Source organism: Amphiprion ocellaris, chromosome 7 (genome assembly GCF_022539595.1).
Source record: "Amphiprion ocellaris isolate individual 3 ecotype Okinawa chromosome 7, ASM2253959v1, whole genome shotgun sequence".
Classification (NCBI taxonomy): domain Eukaryota; kingdom Metazoa; phylum Chordata; class Actinopteri; family Pomacentridae; genus Amphiprion; species Amphiprion ocellaris.
In genome coordinates this window covers 14,490,241-14,513,123 of record NC_072772.1, presented here as the reverse complement: position 1 = coordinate 14,513,123, position 22,883 = coordinate 14,490,241, and the positions used below count along the sequence as shown (strand labels likewise).

The following is a 22,883-nucleotide window of genomic DNA, read 5'->3' as shown; positions in this document are numbered from 1 at the left end:
GATGAATCCATTGCTCCTCATAAATTAAGCAAATTAAGCAATTGCAGTGCTGCAGCACACATTTAGCTAGTAAAGCTACTTATCATTGTAGGTAGCACTTTACCAGCAATCTTTTATTAACCAGAAATAGATTTTAAAAAATCACGGGATTTTTACATATGCAATACACTGTAAAAAGCCCCGTCAACTTAGAGACTAAACTCTTTAGATGTAAACATATTGGTACCTAAAACAAGCAAATTCAGATGCCAGCACAATAAATTATTCATTTAATATGTCTTAAAATAAATCAGGCCATGATTATAACACATAAAGTTTTGAAATAAGACTTCAAAAAGACTAATTTCAAGCAATTCAAGGAATTTAGTTCATCCTAGTAACTGCAAAAGAAGCCTGTATCATGTTTTTAAGAGTTACAGTTGCTTTTCAAGGCAAGGCAAGTGACATTTATTTGAATTAAATTCAACAATCTTCCTTTGAAAGCATGAGATAATCCATTTATAGTGAAAAGATCAACTAGATTTTGAATCTAAATATGAGACAGTTACAAACGAGGTTCTTAATAATGCATTGTCAAACAATTTCATCCTCATTCAGCACATGATTGTTACTTATCTAACTCTGTTCCTCAAAAAAATGTTCCCCACAAGAACACGAGTGTTGACATTGACTAGTCACATTAGGGTTTTATTTTTATTGAAAATGGATGGTTGGGTGCATAATACAGGCAAGACACTGTTAAATTATAATCACTTTTAGGCATTTTTATGTAGATGTTTCTGTTTATATGTACATAATGCAAAGATTCTGTCTGCAAAAATTGATTGTGGTTGTACTATATGTGCCAGTGAACTGAAATGATGAGAGTTTGTGGCCTTTGGCATTGATACTAAGTTGTCATTGTAGATGTGTTTCACAGTGTGAGGACAATATAGATCCCACTGCATGCAGGAAATGAAACAAGGAGAAAATATAGTCTGGTCCCTGTTGTAAAGATGTATCCAGCCAAAGCAGGCTAATGGGTTGAAAATGGTGGTTACCTCAGCGAACCAATGAGGGACGGGGATGAAATCATTTGTGACTTAACTACATCCACTCTGACTCTCTGTTGTTAATGTGATACAGTGTAGCTGAAAGAAAACAGCAGGAGCATTAACATAAAAGCCTTAATTCATTCTTGCAATTTCTGTAAGCAAATGACAACCAACTTAACAGTATAGTTGCTTTGTCTTTCTACTTGTATCGTTATTGTTTTGGTTGCTTTATGTTTGGACACATTGAACTATATATGCATTTATGAAAGTGTTTATTCTCAATGTGAGCAATGCTCTTGTGGAGTTTGTCTACATTATTCTATTTGAAAATTTTACTCAAACCTCCAGCTATGTATTTACATCTCTAGGATACATTAAATATACATCAAATACAGGAGTCTTTATAATTAATTTAATAGATTTGTTAAAATATTGACAATAAGTATGGACTCTGGTTGACACTTGAGCATATAGACAGGATCTCATCACTATGGATTACTCCCAGAGGAACATGTCGGCGACCACACCAGACGGTTTTCCGCTGTTTCAGTTGCCCTGTAGCGGTTTGTGCTCTCGTTTTTATCACAAAAGAAATCAGAGAAATCAAAAGAGCTGCGCTGAGGTAGAGGGGAAATGTCAAGCTATTGTTCAAAGTGAACGCCTCAGTTTAGGAAGGAAATGTAAGCCCTGGCATTCTGACACCCACGCCGATATTGTGTAATCAGATTACATTGTCCACTCCAGAGTTAACACCTCCTCAAATGAATGAGTGAAACATTGCGCCCAACATTTTGATTACCTCCCCTGCTGCTAGCATTGATGTTGTAGTGCCACCCACCTCCCAGCTACTAACGTGTTTGTGCTCTGATCACATCGTGCGAGTAGGAAACACGTACTTTTACATGCACTCCGGCACACACACAAACACTCACTCACACACACACACACACACACACACACGTGCTTTCAACACAGGCTGAGCCAGTGAGATAAAGCTATCTAATTATATTCCTCATTTGCAGCTCTGATCCATAGAATAGATCCTCCCAAGCCACTACCACCAGCCTTTTGCAGCCTGCAAGCAATTGATCTTGCTGTGCGTTGACAGTTGGAGCTCATACTAACCATATACTTACGTTTCATCTTGTAATCACAAGTTAGTACATGCAGACTGCACTTCGTATATGGATTACAGCATATATCCACATACTGTATTAAAACTATTATTGTATGTTAGTAAGCCAGGGAAAGAAATAGGGACGCCTTTTGATACATTTTTTTCTAAACTTGTCTGCAGCATTCAATGTGCTGCAATAGCAGCCTTCCAGCATCCTCCAGTAGCATACCAACACGCCATCTGGCAAAGGCTCATTAAAATGCTAATTCATTTTAATAAGAGACAGGTAATAAACTGCAATTATGTATCGTCAGAGAGATGGCAGAGAGCAGGAGTTTGAGGGAAGTCGGCGTGGATGCGAGTTGTCTCACTAATCAAGAAGCTGCCTCACTTGCCACCTCCTCAAACCCACAATCTTAACCTTAGCCATCACAAGAGACGCGTGCATCGTTTGATTATAGCAGCTTTAAAAGGCCTTTTTTGGCAAATAAAAAGGACACCGTGGAGACATCGTGTTGCTTTTTTGTGGGAGCATCTCTGTAATAACCCAGCTTTTAAATGTAAGGAAACAGAGGTGGATGTGAGCAATTATGTCAGCTTGTGCTGACATAACCACGTGAATGCATTTTTAAACTGAATTATATCCACAGTATAGATGACTACAAGGCTGGAGAGAGGGAAATGGGGAATCAGCTTTTGTAATGTTAACAAAGTAAAGGCTTCTGATCGTGAGGTTTTCAGATGTGCCTGATCATGTTAGGCAGTTCTGACTTTTGAAGATATCTAAATTGGAAGTGAGGGGGGAAAAAATCATCAAATTACACTTGCATGCATACAGGATAAAAACAAATCAAACAAAAAAAATGTATTGCTTGTGTAGATTCTCTATCAAGGCAGCTATTACCAGCTGCCCTCATACATCTCTTGAACTGCTATAGAGTTTAATTTAAAATTACTATCTGAAATGATGTTAAAATATAGTTGCAACACACACTAAATCCCTCCACAGTGTAATTTCATCTATTTAAATATACCTTTGATACGATATAAGCAGCAGCCTCTGTGCTTTTTATTTACAGTGAATCCTTCAGGACCAAAGGGAAACACACGTGAATGACGGAATTGGGTTGTGTGTAACATCTTGTCTTCATATTAGTGCTGTCACCTGGTGTGAGCAGCCTCCAGACCAGATGGCAAGCAGACCAGTCGTTTAGGCTGAGCTGCCCTTGTCAGGCAACATTTTGTAGCGTGACCAAGGTTTAACATATGCTGGCTCGGAGTCCGAACCTGCAGCTCTTGTTGATTAAACCAGCCTTGTTAAAGTGGCTTGTAATGCTAATAAAGCCATTACATATAATCAGGGTTGTTTTCGGAGAAGCCTGGAATATAACTGACATTTTCTAGTGGTTTTAAATGAGGTACACTACAGATGACAGAAAAGAGATACCTACATGTGCAATATATAAGGTCCATGCAATCATGCTGTATCTTGATGAATGTTTTGTTCATTCCTGGAAATCATTTTGTGCATTTGGAGAGAGCTGGGGTTTATACTGTTTATTTGGTGAACTATTGGTTCAGGGGTCAACTCTGCTGCAAGCAAATTGATTGAGGTGAAACACTGTGACAAGTGTGTTATCTCCCCACAAAGGCATTTTCTCTTTCCATCTGTGCAGTCCTGATTACGCTCCAGAGGACAACGTTTATCTCAGTGGGAGAAATCAAGCCAGCCATAAATCAACAATTTCTTGATCCAGAATGAGGTCTAGGCCACCACTTATGCCCTTTGTTCAGTCCTGGCGTGTCCTTGGATTGTATGGAGGGAGGAGGCATTTCAGATCTCACTGCAATACAATCTTCCCCAGGAGCCTCAAATTACTGAACACTTCAGGTGTTACTACCCAGAACAGGAGACATTTACAATATAATCTAATACCGAGAACTCAATTGAGCAGAATTGTCATATGACCTGACAGTGAAAATGAATTTAATTATTCATGTTTCAGTTACTCTGACTCATCCTCAAACTATGTTTTTATGGTTGTTCTTTTTCAGGGCCACCTACTATCTCTAGTACACAGACTCAGCAAGCCTTGCATGGAGAAAAAGGACAAATCAAGTGTTTCATTCGAAGTACACCTCCTCCAGACCGCATTGTAAGTACATCTGGACTAATTGTTTTGATTTTCATCACACATTTGTCTCAAATCTTCTTGATTTTAACGCATGTGCAAATTTAAAACTGCAATCATGAATAGTTATTTGATGAATGTTTGGCAGCTGAACAATGCAAATTAGATGGCCACTCTGTTCATACTGGTGCCTGAAATATGATCTGTTTGCTCCACATGAACAGCACACATTTATAGTATTGTATTCACTCAATGGGTTTTTTTAAATGTTTGCATGAAAATACAGTTTCAACTTTTCATCTCTCATTTCATTCACCTCTAAAATCGCTTTGCACAGTTTATGTGTGCAGATATGTGTATTCATGTGTGTGTATGTGCACATATGTTTGACTGGTTGCCATACTTTGTCATCTAATGTGTACTTTTACTACGTTAATGCCCAACATTGCCCAGCAGCATAGTTACGGTCAGGTTTGAGAGTTATGCCAGCAAAGACTGGTCTGCTTTGTTCCGAATTTTTGAATATTAAACTATTTATTGAAGAAGCTACTGTGAAAGGACACATCGCCAATGTCAAAATCAGCTCAGTTTCATTTATATAACCAAAGATCACAAATTAGACTCTGACGGATTTCCAGTTTTTCTAACACACATCTTTAGACCTCGATAAAGGAAAATCTTTGTGTGCTCATTCTTACAAAAGTTTTACAGATAAAAGGAAAGGCAGGCTTTTGGATTCAGTCATTTTATCTGGTTACTAATATTTTAGTTGCATAAAAATAATGTGAAAATCCATCACTAAAAACTTCTATTGAAGGTGTTATCTATCTTCTGAGTACACGTGTCTGTCCTGCTCTCAGCATAGCATTCAGCATAATGAATTTACTCTTTCATTAAAATCAAGCGAAAGGAATCATGTAATTGTTATCCATAATAAATGCACCCAGTCAAAGTGAACAAAAGAGGATACAAAAGGCCTGTGTTATGGAGTCATGAATAGGGTCATTTCTATTGTTTTCTTGTATGTCTTTCACAACATCTCCAGAAGTGTCAGCGATTTAAAACATGTGAGACTAATCACGTCTTTATATCTCATTTGCTTTGGAAAATGTTCAAGCTCCTCTATAAATTGAATATCCATCCATTATCTCTACACCACTTAATCCTCATTAGGGTCACAGGGGGGCTGGAGTCGATCTATTTAGGGTGAAGGCAGGGGACTCCCTGGACAGGCCGCCAGTCTATTGCAGGGCTACACATAGAGACAAACAATCACACTCGCATTCACACCTACAGACAATTTAGTATCACCAAGTAACCGCAGCATGTGTTTGGACTGTGGGAGGAAGCCGGCGCATGCACAGGTAGAATATGCAAACTCCATGCAGAAAGATTCCAGGAAGGTGGGGATGTGAATAGGAGACTATCTAGCTGCAACTAGCTAACCACCAAACCACCATATACCCTAATTTTTTTTTTTTTAATATATATATATATATATATATATATATACAATCAGAATGAATCAAGGTCACATATTATAAAGACGTTTAACTTGACATAACCACATCTTGGGTGTTTATTTCATATTTGTTTCTCAAAGAAATAGTTTCGGTAAATTAATTTGAATTGGCCTAAATAAAATGCTCAAAAGTACTCACATCCACAAACAAGTCACTGCAATGTTTTAAAGAGTCTAGCCTGAAGCCTAAGAATATATTTTCACATATCGGCTGAAGAGCCCCAAACTTAGTAAGTTGTGTTTCTCTATTGAATACGAAAGGCTGCTATTTGATTGAATAAAGAGCTTTTCTCAGAACCCAGACAAAAAAATACCACCAGTGAAATTTCAAATATTTCTGTAGTACACACAAAATACACTGAAGGACAAAGCATTGAACTATTTTTTGAAAGCATGTGCCCATGTTTCATCAGAGAGTTTAGTAAGAAAAAAACTGTCCTAAATTCACTTTCTTTAGAAAGACTAAATCTTTTTTTTTGAAACTAGAGGTTTTGTTGTTGTTATTAAAGGCATAATCTTTATTTTTTTTCTTGAGAACATTTCAGAGTTGCTTCTTTTTGCTATCAGATTTATTTACTGTAATGAAAATAATGCTCAGCACCTCTAATTGCTCTGTTTCACAGCAAGCACCGCTGTGTAAGTGGTTGCATGCAGTTTCCTAACAACCAAATCCAAAAAGCACACTAATTCAAACACTGCGATGAGAGGTGAACTGCTTAGAGTACATGGAATTTGCAGTTATCTTTTAGACATTAGCTCAGTCTATAGCTGCTGAAGAAATCTCACTGTGCTGGCAGCTTGTCAAATGGAAATGAGCAGCAGAAAATGGGCTGCTAACAAACACAATTTTAACCACAACATTTTTAAGCATTCAGAAATGTTTTAAGCAGCCACAGCGGCATAGAACATCCGTAGTGTATCCCCACTGATTCATCCCTCCCAGGGACTACTCTGGCTCTTTCAGCTATTCACTAAACAAAATGAGCTAATGTCCGTGTACTGATATGAGTAATTCAAACCATCTTGTAACAGAGCAAAACATCTCACATTGTCCCTGTCTTATTGTACAATGCTGGGTTCATCTATTCATTGCTGTCATGCATCTCCATGGAGAAGTGTACCATTAGCAATAACGACAAAGAGCTCGCCATACATTATTGCATGACTGACTAAAGAACATTCAGGTGAAACGACATAATGATCAGGCCCACACCATTGTAACAACTGCAACACTTTCCTGTAATTTCAAGCATCCACTAAAAGGAGGATTCGCTGACAAACAATAACTTGTGTTAAAACGCTGTAAAGGCTTAATAACCTTTAACATCGGAATATATGACTCTTTGTTGAGTCGCCGCCATAAAAGGTAGCAGTCATTATCAGTCTCAAAGCTGACTCTGTCCAATTTGTAACTGACCACAGTGAAATAGCTTGTTATAGACTCTAACTTTTCACAATTACCATATGGGACTATATCACTGTATCTGAACTCATTGTGCACCTTTGTTTTCTGGGGAGGATAAATATTCTCACAATATTTCTTTAAAACCTAGCCGACAGTCTTTGAGATATCTCAGGATGAGCATATGTGGGCGACCTTTGGCAGTAACGCCACACTTTTGGCCCGGCAAAACCCTTGCAAAGTTTTGAATAAAATGTGCTAAAACCTGTATTTTTTTTTTTGCCAAGATATGCTGTGTGTTCTTTTCTAATCCTTGCACCTATGTAAAACATGACATTCAAGTAATACAGGGGTAGGCTCATTTAAAACAAATTACTCTGCGGTGCCACTAATGGTCCAGAACTTCACATAGTCATTACCTTATCTTTGCCCTGTGTTTTCTCAGGCATGGTCATGGAAGGAAACAGTGCTGGAGTCTGGAACTTCTGGCCGCTACACCGTAGAAACTGTCAACACAGAAGAAGGAGTCATCTCCACACTGACCATGAGCAACATTGTCCCAGCTGACTTCCAGACTATCTACAACTGCACCGCCTGGAACAGCTTTGGCTCCGACACCGAGATCATACGCCTTAAGGAACAAGGTGGGAGCCAAGGTTCGACAGGTTCCACCTTCCTCTTCTTCAAATCACGTGACTGTGGTTTTCCTAGATGGTGATAGTGGACAGTAGCCAAGCTGTAGTGTGTTGTGTGCGTCGCTGTGGTGCTGTGTTTGTGAGCTCGTGACTGTATTTCACCGTGTGAGTCAGTGTGCTCCTGTGTGAATGTGCTTTTGTATAAAAGGGTCAGGATTAGACAGGGTTTTATGACAAATTGGTCAGCTGTGAATAACATTCATTGACAATAGCAAATTAAAGTGAGAAATGTTGCATAGACATATGCATTTAATTCTGCTTGCACATATTTCTATTTTGGATTTTTTACAGCAATACATAAAGAGCTTCTGAGATTTTTTTTTTCTTTGAATTCTGCCACAACTAAGTTCAATTTCAAACTGCATGATGATGTGGTGCATAGCTATAGTGCATGGCCTGTATTTTGAAATGTTTGATGTATTGTAATGTGATAATGGCACAGATAAATTCTTGACAAATTAGTTTTCTGGGATAACGTAAAGTTGAACTCCATATTAATTCAAACTGGTGACCCTTAACATATTCAGACTTAATATAAAATGCACTTTCCCTTAAGCTTTTTTTTAATGTAAAAGAAAAATTTTAAACATTCTTTATTTTCTTTTTCTTTAAATCTGAATACTTTTTTTAATCTATGACCTTTTCCCCTCTACCGTAGGGAAGCTGTGTTTTCTATCCACTTATCTCAAATGATAAATTATAAGCTGCTTATGTGAAAGTGACATTGATCAATGAAGACATTAAATAGGCTTTAATGGTGTTGGAAGAGCACTTGGTTGTTTGCATTTATTTAAAATGCAAGGTCATAAATGTGGGCTGGTAACTCAGGTTCTCATTAAAGTGTGTTTTAATGAGGACCTTTACTGCTGCAATGGCATATAGATATTCCTGGTTTAGTCTCTTCCCAGTTGCAAACATGTGCAGAAACACACAAACGCGATTACGCTTAAACGAATGCACACAACTCTTGTAGTGTACTCAATGAAAACAAATGCCCTCAGTGAAATGCTTCTATTAGCCTAAATGAGTGTAAATTAAAAGTTATCAGACAGAAGGATAATGAGACAATATTAGTAGGAAAATGTTTACCCGGGCTGATAACAAAAAGGTTTCGTAATTAGTTTTCGTTTGAATTTGCTGTTGTTTAGACATACAGTCCAAAACATAATTTTTCTTCCCTGTGGCATTGTGCCTGTGTGTTTTTATTACCTGGCGTTGTGCCTATAGGATGACGTTAGAGTCACTTAGAGGGGTAAAATATAGCCGATCCTCACATCGTCACTAAAGAGGACGATGAGCTGGTGCATGTGCTTGAAAAGAAAAGGTGGCCGGCGCACATTGTGAGCATGTGCTGCTGTGCGCTCTCCTGCCTCGTACTCAATATAGAATACTATGTACATATGAGATGTTTGTGGTATGTTATTGTAGAAGGACATGTCTTTTTGTCGCTCTGTGCAGAATCTCTCCCCGTGGCGGTGATCATCGGCATTGCTGTGGGAGCTTTCGTGGCCCTCATTGTCCTCATGGGCACCATCGGAGCGTTCTGTTGCACCCGTTCTCAGAGAAGTACGTCTCCTTTCCCGTGTTCCACCTACTGAAGCATGCATGCCAAAGTACTGTATAATCCCAAAGCACACAAAAATGTCCATCTATTCAAACGTAAATATTATAGTCATTTTAGCACATGAAAAAAAAGATTTGTACAGATTTTGTTGTACACAATTTTTGACTTGAGGTCTCTTAAATATGAGGAGTCTATTGTATAAAAACACACATACACACACACAGACACGCACATTGCAAAGCATTGCAAGAAATGCAAGTGAGATTCTACATCCTGGAACACAGTGTCACACTAAGTACAAGATGAAATCGCTGGCTGAGATGGACATCTTTTTGTGGTGCAGAGATAGCCAGATTGTGATAAGGGTTCATTTCATGCAATCTCAGTCTGGCTGCATTCGCTTTTGAGGCTATTTACATCCTGCGCTATGTTCACTGCCACCCACCCATATACCAAGTGACTCAGGTTAGAGACAGTCAGCCGCTGTCTCTATCCAAGAACCACACTGTGCTACTGGTCCCTTCAGCATGTCTATTGTCTGTATACTACAGAGGAAGCGCACCTGGTTATGCCCTCACTGCCCGTCTCCATCTGTGCTCACCAGAGAGAACTTGCAAGCAAAATTAAGACAGAAAGTAAGACTTTGTTATATGACAGTATACCATCAGCATTGTCCCAAACAGAATGAGCCACCAACCGTGGAAGGCTGTGTGAGATTGCATATATATGGAGAAAAAGATAATCTTGTGTTGGCAGGAAACAAATGATTAATAATGCTTTGTATTGTGTACGGGAAATGGGGGAGCTCTAACAAAGCAAACCCGGGGATCTTTGCTAAATTCTGTAATTCTGCAAACAGCACTGGGGGAAATTGTAATGTCAACAAATACAGGATGGTGTTTATCCAGCTTATTAAGATATACGTGTCATCTGTTTCTGCCAGATCTGAAAGGAGTCGTGTCGGCAAAAAACGACATTCGGGTGGAGATTGTGCACAAAGACCACAACGCGGCGCGAGAAAACGAAGAGCACACCTCCATGAAACAGCTGATGGTGAGTGTGAGTGTCGCAACATACTACTTTCCACTTCTTCTTGTTTTTGTTTTCAGAAATAGCATCTCAACGTGTTATTTTTTCTTTTTTTTTTACATGTCCTTTTAAAGCTGACAGTTCCATAATGAATGCACTCTACGATTGGTATTGCCGTTTTCGGTGGAATACATTATTTCATGAGTAATGGAAGAAGAGAAAGGCATGCAAATTGTATATGTGCTGTATGTAGTCAATGCATGGGGTTTATATTTATCAACATGATGCCACTAGTCCTATGAGCAGAGCAGACCCCAATACATTTTAACTGTAGAGATGCTGATGCATACTGGGTAATCCTACAGTGGGTGTACTTGTGTATCTACATGCCTGCTAGACACACAAAGAACTGTTTCCTCTTTTGAGCTCTACCAGTGTTTTGGTTTTCATGCAGTTTGCCCCAGGGCTGGGCTATTTGTAGTTAGAGCCTTTGGATTACATTTTCTTTCAAAATACTTAATACAGTTGGCACTTGATGTTAGTGCATGGAAATGAGCTTAGCTACCTCACAAATCTGCATTTTGTAAAGATAAATAAAAGATATTCATGGATAAATTATTAATGCTCCCTGCCAGCCCCAAGTGAAGGTGAAGCATGTCTGACTGATATTAAAAAAGAAGAACAAGTGATAAAAGTTAAACCCATCCATCTAAAAATGTTTTATTTTTTTTTCACTCAGAGTGGGAGAGTTTCAGAAACTACACAGACTCTTAATATACTTTGCTTGATTTCCGTGTAGGTTGAACGGGGAGAGTTCCAGCAGGAATCTGTTCTGAAGCAGCTGGAGGTATTACAAGAGGAAGAGAAGGAATATCAGCACATTAAGGTACGACTCGTGTACAGTGACAGCGTAAAAGCATGAATGCAGCAGAACAGGAGTAAAAGGTGGAGGGAGAGAGAGAGAGAGGAAACGCCTTTGGGGCAGATGGTGGTCTTCAGCTCTGGAACCAAAATAGCTGAAAAGCATTAATCCCTCCACTGCTACACATGATTTTTCCAAAGATAAGTCCAGAGGCAAAATAATTCCTGTTATAGGTCTGATTTTAATAATTACTTTCTTATCCAAGGTGGCACGAGAAATCGGAGACTGGTCGGCCCTTAAGCTGTTATTTCAGTATTTATTTATACCTTATGCACACAGATAGGAATGAGCTGTTATAAAGGGCATGTGGGATGGAAAGAAACTCTTGGTATCCTTTATGTTAGCCTGATTTTTGCCTCTCAGATGCTTTTCTAGCTTTTCTCCATTTGGGATACAGTTACCTTTTGCAAAATCTTTTATTCTTTAAAAAAGCGTTCTCTTCATGTACCTTAAATTGTTAATCTGATGAATCTCTCGTGCTGGAAAATTTAATTAGTTTCAGCTCCAATGAAGATGAAGTTAGTCGTGTTATTGTTAATTCTCAACAGAAATTGCCATCAGCCACAAAGACGGTTGCACAGCTTTTCTTTAAGACCACCAGATATTCTAAAACAAACAAACCTGGTAATACCTCATGTTTTCCGGCAATTTTGCATTACTAAAGACCTTTGGTCACAGCAGAAATCAGAAGAATTAAAACACAGTGGGAGTTTATTGCATTGTAAGGGTTAATTTGGGGGAGATCTCTGACTGACAACTAGGGATGCATGTCACTGAATCAAAATTGAAAACCAGCATCAGCCCAGAATGAACCCTGACAAGCTTATAAGACGATGCTGACTAATGTACAATCGTGTTCAGGTTGGTGATCATAAAAGAAGCATATTTTATGTCTGCATCTGCCAGCTGGCCAACATGTTAAGAGCTGGCATACTAATATGTCAGATGCACTATATCAGGAGATTCCCGATGTTCTCTGCAATTAGGGTGGAAAAAAATATGTGCATATGTCGATATGGAGATCAGCAATCAGACAAAAAATGAGCTGGAAAATATCAGCATGTCAGATATCGGCAAAAATCCAACACTGTGCATTTGTACTGGCAACATATCAGCTACAGTTCTGCAGAAATCACTCTCCACGTTATGTCAATCCCACAGTGTCTGTATTAACCCACACGGTCACTCTGATCATCAATGTAGTCTTCACAACCACCTACGGTATGCAGCTAATTTTAAACACATCACCACTTATTAAGCGGTGACGCCATCAGAATGTGGAACAGACAACGTATGAATCACAGCCCAGGTTCAAGCTTTCTGGTGGCAGGTAACAAGAGACAGTGACACTATATTTAGAAACCTGATATATGATTATGACCCCAGATACTTCATCCACCGTTTGATCAGTGGCATCCACTCTGTAGCACATGTGTAGATCCTTTTGATATCATTACTCCTCCTCTCTAATCCTTTTGACGTTTATATGCAACCTGGTTTTGTACATATAAATGACAAAAATGTCAGCATGGCCAGATCCATCCCAGAGTGTCTTATTCAGGGGAGCCAAGATTCAGGGAATGTAATAAAGCTGACTTCAGTGCTATTTATTGCTGCCTACCCATTTACATGGCAATGAATGGATCAGTCGGTACAGACGAGGCACTTTCAGTTCTCCCATCGCATGTGAAGGCACTTAACCACTTGTAACTCTTGCAATAAATGATCCACACACAATTTTGCAGATTGTACAGATTCTTGTATCAAAGCCCTCCTCACTTCCTGATAGGCCAACTTCAAGCGACGGACGGCTACTATCTCTTCTACGTGCTTAACGGTTTTTCTACTGTTCTCACACCAGTAAAGCCACCTCTCAAATTGAAATTTGCCATTCAAATGAGCCAATTATTCATTGTTTTCCACTGTATTAGTGCTGCTGAACTGAATGCCTCTGAATTTGTATAAGTTCAGTCTCTCTTTCTACATAAGCTACTGAAGGAATTTCCTGTAGTTTTTCATGTAAGTAATAGATTATGAGTAAAATCACAGTTTTTCTGCTCCTTTTCCTCAAACATAGCCCTGCCTGCTTTATTTTTTTTGTCAAATATCAAACCACAGTCAAAAAATCTCTCTCATTTGCAATCTAATGAATAGTCATATGTTGCGAATCCATCAAGATTTAAGTAGATCAAGTCAGAAATACACTGCTGTTTGTCAATACTGTGAAGAACTTGCAGATCTTGTATTTCTTTACAAAAAAATAAGCACAACCCACTCATCTGTCCTATGCCACAGAGAGTCTCAACGTTTCTATAAGCTGCTGTTGAGGTTCTTCATATATGTGGTGCAAGTGTTTACTACCCCTTAAGAAGAACCCCCTCGGTGCTTTTCATGTAAAAATGCACTGGTAAATCAAGCACAGCGGATTATCTCAGCAGGTGTTTATTCCACTTATGACCTGCATTCTTGTCAGCAAGAGTTAAGATGAATTCTCACTCTGCAGTTTGTAGTTAGCAGAGATGGTATCACTGTGCTGACCCCATATGAACAAGGAGATGAAGGCGTTGTCCACTCACACTTTGCACCTAGCTTCAGCTTGTCAGTGTCACGAAAGCGTCTGTCCTGCTCATTTGTCCTTTTGTCCCAGCTACTGTTGTCATTGCTCCCCGGAGTGTGTTTCTGTTGTGTTTGCCTGCTTACCTGCTCCCTCTGGGGCCAGATTTTTTGATCCTAGTTAATGACAGCGTGCATGAGGCGAGAGCAGAGGGGGGGACTGAACAAGAGATAAAGGCCAGAATCAAACAGTCTCCCTGTCAGCTGTCTAATAATGACAAGCATAACGAGGCTCCTCTCTCAGGTTGTCTCTCTCATTTCCCCATTTGCCACCATGCTCACTAGTCTTGACATTCACATCCATTCACACAAGGACATGAAAAACCATACGCATGCTCTAACTGGACCCTTAGCAACAGCACAGTGCCTGCAGCCTAGCAGACAAACAAGTGGCACAGCTGTAGCCTAAGAAGCCATTTCAGTGCATACATGAAATTACAGACACGACAGTCCATTAAGGGCCAATTAAAGCTGGTATGTGAGTGAACTTTGCAGTGACACATTGGATGCCAAACTATGAATCATCAAGGCCCGCTTAATTAGCAAGAGACATGATTTTAAGGTTAGTGCAAGGGCTGACTAAATCCTTGCACTAAGTGTTTTTTGTTTTCCTCATGATGTACACAGCAGACTGTTTTCTTATTTATTCAGCAATTTGAATGGTAATTACTGCTAGTTTGACCTTGGCTCCTGTTGAGCTTTGAGAAGAATGCAGGTAAATGAACATAAACAAGGGAATTGTGTTCTGTGTTCCTCCTATTTTTCCTGTGTTAATTTGGTTTTATATATAGTCCAGTGAAAAAATGCAAAACACATTACAATGACGGTAATAATATTCCTTCACTATGTTTATAATAGGACCCTACAAATGGCTATTACAGTGTCAATACCTTCAAGGAGCACCACACACCTACCATGGCGGGCAATCAGACCACGGAGGTGAGGAACCCCACCAACACAGGTACCCTGGGCAAGCAACGGGTACCGACAGGCATGTCCTTCACCAACATCTACTCCACTCTGGGAGCAGGTCCCAACCGCCTGTACGACTACAGCCAACGCTTCGTGCTGGGCATGGGCAGCAGCTCCATTGAGCTGTGCGAGCGGGAGTTCCAGCGCGGCTCGCTCAGCGACTCCAGCTCTTTTATCGACACGCAGTGTGACAGCAGCGTCAGCAGCTACAGTAAGCCGGACGGCTACGTGCAGTTCGACAAAGACAGCAAGGCATCAGCCTCCTCATCCTCCCACTATTCCCAGTCCTCCTCGCAGAACTCAGACCTCACCAGGCCTCTCCAGAAGCGCATGCAGACCCACGTCTGACCTCTAGGGAGGGAGGGTGTTTGACCGGAGTGTAACAAGCAGCCAGGATTGTAAAACTGTGAAGGAATCAGCTCCCAGGAGCCCCTAAAGTAACAATGTTCGGAAGTGTTTCCTATGGATGCATGAAGATGCTGGGGCTAGTGGGCTTTCGTGCACCGTGTGACTTGTTCAGACTTCTCAATGTCCCAAAAAGTGGATCAAGAAGCCTTATACTTCCCTCATGCTTAACTCATCAACGCCCTCCTTTTTTTAAGTCGTAATACAAATGTGCCACAGAGAGGTTATTTGCCAACGCAGACACTACACACGTTTGGAATTTGAGCTCTCGGTCCTTGGTTTCTGCAGTGAGATTGTTAGCAGATCAAAGGGCAGGAATACAAGGCTTGGTGTGACAATCAGCTCCCCTGGCATGGACCAATTTTGCTTTTTGAAGATTGTCATTCAGAAAAACTGAGATTGTTGTTATGAGCATTGAAGCACTCAGCACAAACTGCCTGATAATGAGTGCGAGCCAATGTCCTGCTGCTCTCTTGTAGTTTGAAGCACAAAAATGAATGTGCATGTGGTTTTTTGAGTTGTTAAAGCGATAACTTTTTCCCACTCCCACCTTCCCTTCAAACAGTGTATGTTAAGCGTGGCTTGTTGAAACTCGTCCCCTGCGTAGGTGGAAGAAAACTTTCTCCATGTGCCCACAGACGTCTGAGACGCTGAAAAGAACGGCTGTTTTTCTCTCCACAGCTGTATCTGGGCCACAGAGCTGTGCAGATAAAGAGGGGCCGAGATCTCATTTTAAATCCCTGAGTCATTATTTTTCTTTGACACTCTGCGATAAAAGAATATCAGTGTACATATGTGACTGTAATTTCTTTTCTAGCGTCTAATTTCTGATTCTGATTTCCCTCATGGATGACTCTAAATGAGACATGAGCGCCTCTTCTTGTCCATATCTACTTTGCCTTGAGGGTCTGTTTGAACTGGGTCAATACAAACTTTGACTGAGATAGACACATGCTATCAGCTCCTCTGTTGATGGGGAGCTGCGTCTGCCATGGTGTTGCTACGCCAAATCCAGCTACAAGGCATGCAGCAGGAAAGCCCACAAACTACGACACGTGTTGTACTTGTGAGTTTCTCCTCTTAACACCACAGATCATCAACCATATACTTGAGGGTATCTGCTGAATGAAATGTAAACATTATATTTTTAGCTTCTTACCGTGTGGTTATCCCATCGCTATTGTCAATATCACTGTGGACGCTGGAGCTTAGTGCATCCTGACTGTATACCTACTTGTGAACATGTTGGTCATCAAGAGACACGACAAGCAAAATTTAGAAAACTGTGTTTTACTTTGCTGTCTGCTCTTCATTTTTTATTTTTTTTTGGCCACTGTGGAGCTGATGGTGGCGAGCTAATGCTTTTCAAGTGCATCCTTTTTGTTTTGTTTCGTTCTCCACTGTATGTGACCTATGTGGAATTGGATTTATTATTTAATCACTGACACTGTATCTGTTTTAGTTGAGAGTAGAGACAGAGAGTAGTAATTTAACTTGCAGCTACACTCATACTTTGCGTGAAAATTTCAAAGTGAGCCTGTTGTCGAGAGTGTCGTGTTCATGCATTTGTGCATGTTGTGTGGCGGAAAACAAAGTGATGACTGGAGAGTTTTGCCGTTTTGTAGTACAGAACACTTGGAATTCCAAATTCCAAATTTGGGAATTGCACATATTGTCAAGCTAATAGGTGAAATATTTTATCTTGTACCCATGATGCTACCACACACCTGGATCCTACCACGTTGCTATGAATCTTAAGCTGTGTTTAAGCAAGCTATGACTGATAAGGGCAAACTAGCTTTTTTTTTTTTTTTACAGTAAAAATAAATCCTTTCTGTAACAGCTGCGGTTACAACATGCACTACACTTCATTTGATTCCAGGAATTAAAAGACTCGTGTCTGTGGACTTTCAAGGCCTGTTCCAGCCATTCTTTATAGAATCAGTCTGTTTGTTATTTGATCAGTTCTTTAATAGAAAAAGGGAAGTTTCTTGGAAAAATAACAGCAAATGGCTGTAAAACAGGACTCAGTGGTTCACAATGTCAGTGTCAACTTCATTATATCAAATCAAACATAAACATAGAAAAAATATATCTTATCAGGTAGTTTTACTGTACATAGTGCAGCAGTCAATTGGGATGATCCTGTGTGAGCTTGAAACTATGAAATCTGCCTCTCAGCCCATGAAAAAACCAAGCACGGTATTTTTAACAAAAGCAAGTTGTTGTTGTAAGCACTTTACATATGATTATATTCAAGGCATTTGAATGGGGTTTTCCACTTGAGTGGCAGTGGTTTGGACTCTAATTTTACAAATGGATTGGCGCCCATTGTACAGCTTAAGACAAAAAGCTCTGTTTCAACGCTGATAATCCAGCTTGGCACTTAGCAGACTGTATATAAATCTCTAATGCTGTCTTTCTCTGTATATAATTTTTTCCTGGCTTTTCTTTCTTTCTCATTCAGATTTCACTATATTAGAGCTCAACAAATCCACATGGCATCAAAACTGTACAGACAGACAAGCATTTTCTCTTTGTTTCCTTTCCAAAAATTTCATCAACCTTGCTTGTTTCTCACAAATTACATGAAAGGCTTGTGTGAGCACTTTTCTCTTCCTCCAGATCTCACAGGGAAAACTGACATTCTGCACACCGAGCACACATGAGGCTATAGGATGAGAAGCCGAGCTTAGCTGGGACAGCTTTGAAGTGAGATGCAGTAAGAGGTTATTATACTTTCAGCACCTCTCAGAGATGCCCAGATGCCCAGAAATATATTGCATTTGCCACCATGATTACTGTCCAGTACGTCTGTGCCATTTTTTTTTCTAAGCATTTATGAGTGCAGGAATAAATTCTTCACTTGATTCAATTAGAATGTGATCTAGTTTGCAAGGGACAGATGTAGTTTTCATTTTTGTTATTTGCATATGTTATGCATCATTTTACACTGATGATATCAGAATTCAAAAATGTTCAAAACGTCAGCGCGCATCTCCCTAAAATCAAAACAAATTTGCTGTCGTGTCCAGAGGGTCCTCTTCCCTCTATCTGATGCAGCTTCTGCACTGACCCAAACATAATGCTTTTTCCCAGTCCACAGAATCTGCACACTGCACAGCAAACAGATAAATATTTGATAAGGCCGGCCTTCTGTCCCACCCCCACCCACGCCCCCCGATGGCAGCAGCCACACTGGGCATGAGAGAGCACTACAGGATGTGAGTGCCATGTCAGTCTTTGGGAATTAAAGCCCTTGTGGGGGACAAAGTCTGCCCCGTTCACCTGTGGACGCCTCGCCGGCTGGTGCTGGTGCCGCCTGTTTGCCTGGCTACAAGCACTGCACAGCTGCCAGGGCATAACAGATGAATAAACACAAAGACCCGGAACAATTACAAGGGGTTGCTGCCCTTTCCTGATAAAACACAGCAACCCTTTTGGAGCAGAGGATGTAGGGTAGTCTATTATTCAGAGATGCTAAAGACAGGCCTGTAATACACTGGATAAGAACATTTCTAAGGTGAGAGACAGAGGTTATGAGCTGCGTGAAGTGAAGACTTGCTGGTAGGCATTTCTAATGGCCTCTCTGTCCACTTGCTATAATATATTTGTTTGCTGTGCACACACACACACACACACACACACAAAAAAATGCTTGGTCTGAATAAATTAGAAAAAAAAAGACAAAGAAATTCTGAGCATTAATATTATCAATATCTGACCCACGCCTGGAAAGGGTTGCTTCCTATTTGAAGTCTCCCTCTGTGTATGATAGGTGTTACTGTCCGTGATGGAACACATTAGAGAAGGTGCCATTTGAAACATTGAATTGATCATAATAAGCCTTTCTTAACAGTGTAAATGCTTTCTATCACTCTGTTTCTCTCTTTCTCACTTTTTTTTTTCCTTTTTCTACCAGTCAATACCTTGTTAGTACTTTAATAACATACAAGTGTAAGGCCTGGACTAAATAGTATTTACAAATAATTCTCAGAGTGTGCTCCATCCTGCGGGGCACATTGTTAATCAGCGTGGTTTGGTTTTGCAGCAGACAGTGTACAATAAGTCACGTAAGAAAACTGAAAGAATGACAGAAAAGCCTTCGACAGTCAAACGAGTACACTTCGCCGTGATGGATTGAATTGTTCTGTACTCCAAATAATGCAAAATAGTCGCAAATACTACACAACACAGGTCTGAAAAAGAATTTGTGTAAATAGTGAACCATAAACATACAGTAATTGTAATAAAAAGACAACGTGTAAATGCTTTTGGGTAAACCACTATTTTCAGGCAGTGGCCCTCTGTATCTAAGAAAAAAAAATGAAAAAAGGTTGTATTTTAACTGTACTGGTCTGTGAATCTATGATGCTTTTGCTCTGTATATTTGGAGAATAAAACTGATGTTTGAGTTTGTGTTTATTTTGCACTCGTCTGTGTCAGTGAGAACGAACAAGCAAGCAGTTTTGCGGGCCAGATTCACATGGGTTGCTTTTGGTGCTGCATGAACAGATAGTTTGCCTAGAGCTGCAGTAGATCATTTAGACAGAGAAAAAAAAAGGTTTATTCACTACATGAGCCTTCACAGTCAGTTTTAGCTTTTAGAAATATTATTTCACTCATCATTCATTTATTTATTTGGTCTAATGATGAGAATTTGTCAGCACCCTTAAAATATACATTGTGTTCAGGGGAAAATATAAATAGTTAATAGCACAAGTGAGGCCCTCTACAATACCTTAACACAAAGAAAAAAAGAGGGCAGAAAATATGAAATCTCAAACAGTACACCATGTTCACATACTGTAGATAACAGCAACAGAGCAAAAAACAAATAATATACACAGCCATCCTAATGAGCCTATTTTGCTGAACTCCATCAATGATTGGATTGTCTCTTTTCAGCACAACTTCACTGTTATCCAAATATAAAATGTAGAAAATATCCAATTATAAATGCGTATATAGAAAAGGAGATAGAAAAAACATTTACAAGATGAGGAGATAAAATGACCACAAAGAGGCATGAAACAACACAAACAAGACAGAAAATGACAAAAACAAGACAAAAAATGAGGCAGAAAGCAAGATATGAGACAAAAAAAATGAGTAGAGACAATAATGTACATGAAAAGAGTCCAAGATGACTCAAAACTTGCATAAAGTAGTTCAAAATTTGTCCAAATATATTTTGAAATTATAAATAACATGTCCAAAATGGCTAAAATTTAGTTCAAAATTATTTAATGTCCAAAATGATAAAACGTCAATAAAGAGACGCAAAATGACATAAATAAAAACAAAACGACAAAAGCAACACACTAAGCAACAAACGCAAGATACAAAAAGACAAAATCAAGATGAAATGACTGAAATGAGACACAAAAACAACAAAAAGATTACGAAAATGAGACAAAAATCACAACTCTACTGTTGAAATTGATGTTTTTGAATGTAGAATATTCCTAAACTTGTATCGGATTTTGTCCTTTAGCTTGAAGTAGTGAATGACTTCAGGTGGCTGAATACTTTAGGCATCTCTTTTCTTATATAATTTTTTAAAATGTGTCGATTGGATGTTTTCAAGTTCAAAAATATGTTAAGCATTTTGTTGCAATAACACAAGTCATGGGAAATGTACATATATGCGACACTGACAAATTTAATCCTAATGAGCAGAGTTGTATTGTTCTGAATATCATCATAGGCTACATTTCTGAAACTAAATGCAGCTTCATACTGTGTAGCTGTCTTTTTCACTCATTCAGTCACAAGAGAGAATGAGAATGAAACTAAAACGACGCCAAATAAGAGATGTAGAACTGAAAACAATCCACAGCGATGCTTGTAGCAACATCTGAACAGACAGTCACTTGCTTGATCCGCCCATACAGCTCAGTGCTGTACAGTCAGCCGCTCATCAGCTCTTCTCAGTATTTTGTGCCTGGCTTAAGTGTACTTTTTATGGTATTTGTTAAAAGTAGGCACGCTGCTGTTTATTCACTTCCCCCTCTGCCTTTTTCCTAAGCAGTCAGCAGATTCACACCATTACATTTACATGCAGCCCTTTAATCCATTAATAGGACCATTGCAGTCTTACTCCAAATTAAATGAACTCATATAAACACCTCAGCTTGTCTCAAGTACTGGCTCCAATCCTACAGAACTGAAACTTAAAAGTGATTTGAATTCCCTCATGCATAGAGTCAATACAATGCAAGGGCAATTACTCTTTAGCTGGATTAATCCACTTGCAGCCAGCGTGGAAATGTAGCATTCTTGAAGTCAGAATCAGAAACAGTTCTCTGATTTGCAAAAGCAGTGTGGCTTAGAAGAGAAAAAGTAAGCAATTCACTGCTGCACATCAAACCAGCATCCAGACAGACAAAGGACTCACTGAGCTTACATTAGGTTACCTCAAAGCAAGTGCTATAACCAGTCTGTTCTTGATATTGAGAATCCATCTGCCAGCAACATGATTTCTCTGGAAAAGCTTCCCATGCTGAATATAAAATGGCTGTGTTTTCCAAACATTATACAAATAGTGCCATTTGTGATGGATTTGACTAATCATAGAGCTCCAACTCATTACTGAGCAGATCTAGGCCAGACATTTGCTTACATTATCGCTTTAAACGCTCTCCTTGGAACTAGTTATTGGAAAGCACTAATCATTCATTTCTGCCTTCCCTGACAAAGTAGAAAGCTTGTCTAGCTCCCCATGGGCCTCACCTCTTCCAAGAGATGCAGTATTGTTACAAAATGACTCACAAATGACTCTGCATCCTTTCAAATGAGTTGCTACAACAGGCTACTCTGTCATGAATTACCTTGGCGGATAGTTGCATTTGGAATCCAATTTAACAAAGGCACAAATTTAGAGCAAATGGCAGACTAAGCGTTTGGTTTGCCGACGCACCCTATTACAAAATTAACTACAGGCAGGTATTTACATAGTGCGAAAAAAAGGGAAATAAGTAGGAGGAGGTAGCGACTGAGCAGACTGAACAAAACATGACTAAAATCCTTCCAGCAAAACTAACATGTTCTTCATGTCATTATTGTGATGTGTGTTAGTCTGTATTTACATGAAGAAAATTGTCCCGTTTTCTCTGTGCGCAGACAGCCTGATTAGATTGTCAGTCAAACTTGTTTATAGTCTCCAAACTGTAAACCATATGGTCTCATGGCAAGCTGAAAGGAAGAGTTGAGTGACATGTTGAAACAAATCTCCATACTGCCGCTTCCTTGATGCAATTGCCTATGAAATGCCTTCTTTATAGAGATTTGAATATTAAGGACAGCTGTTTCAGCAGGAAATGCACACCACCAACACCTGTCTGTGGGAGAAACATGAAATCCTGATTGCAAAAGTGGGCATAAAAAAAAAGAAAAAATAAACTCCCAACTGCACATCAGATATCAGTACGTTGTCTTCCAGAGTTAGTTATTTATTCATTTTAATACAACCAA

The 22,883-nt window shown here is 39.5% G+C and overlaps 1 protein-coding gene across 10 annotated transcripts in view; it reads left to right on the top strand.

The window, feature by feature from the left end:
* Positions 1–19,832, top strand: part of kirrel3b (kirre like nephrin family adhesion molecule 3b) — a 157,430-nt gene extending 137,598 nt beyond the window's left edge. For 2 of the 10 annotated variants that reach the window (XM_035948616.2, XM_023271161.3), the window contains exons 10-16: positions 4,207–4,307; positions 7,653–7,863; positions 9,361–9,468; positions 10,018–10,101; positions 10,410–10,525; positions 11,295–11,381; positions 14,889–19,832. In XM_035948616.2, coding sequence (XP_035804509.1) covers positions 4,207–4,307; positions 7,653–7,863; positions 9,361–9,468; positions 10,018–10,101; positions 10,410–10,525; positions 11,295–11,381; positions 14,889–15,350 — 1,169 coding nt within the window. In that variant the 3' untranslated portion in view covers positions 15,351–19,832. The remainder of the gene's footprint in view (positions 1–4,206; positions 4,308–7,652; positions 7,864–9,360; positions 9,469–10,017; positions 10,102–10,409; positions 10,526–11,294; positions 11,382–14,888) is intronic. The other 8 variants (XM_035948617.2, XM_023271162.3, XM_035948618.2 and 5 more) reach the window with 7 other exon arrangements.
* Positions 19,833–22,883: the final 3,051 nt, after the last annotated feature.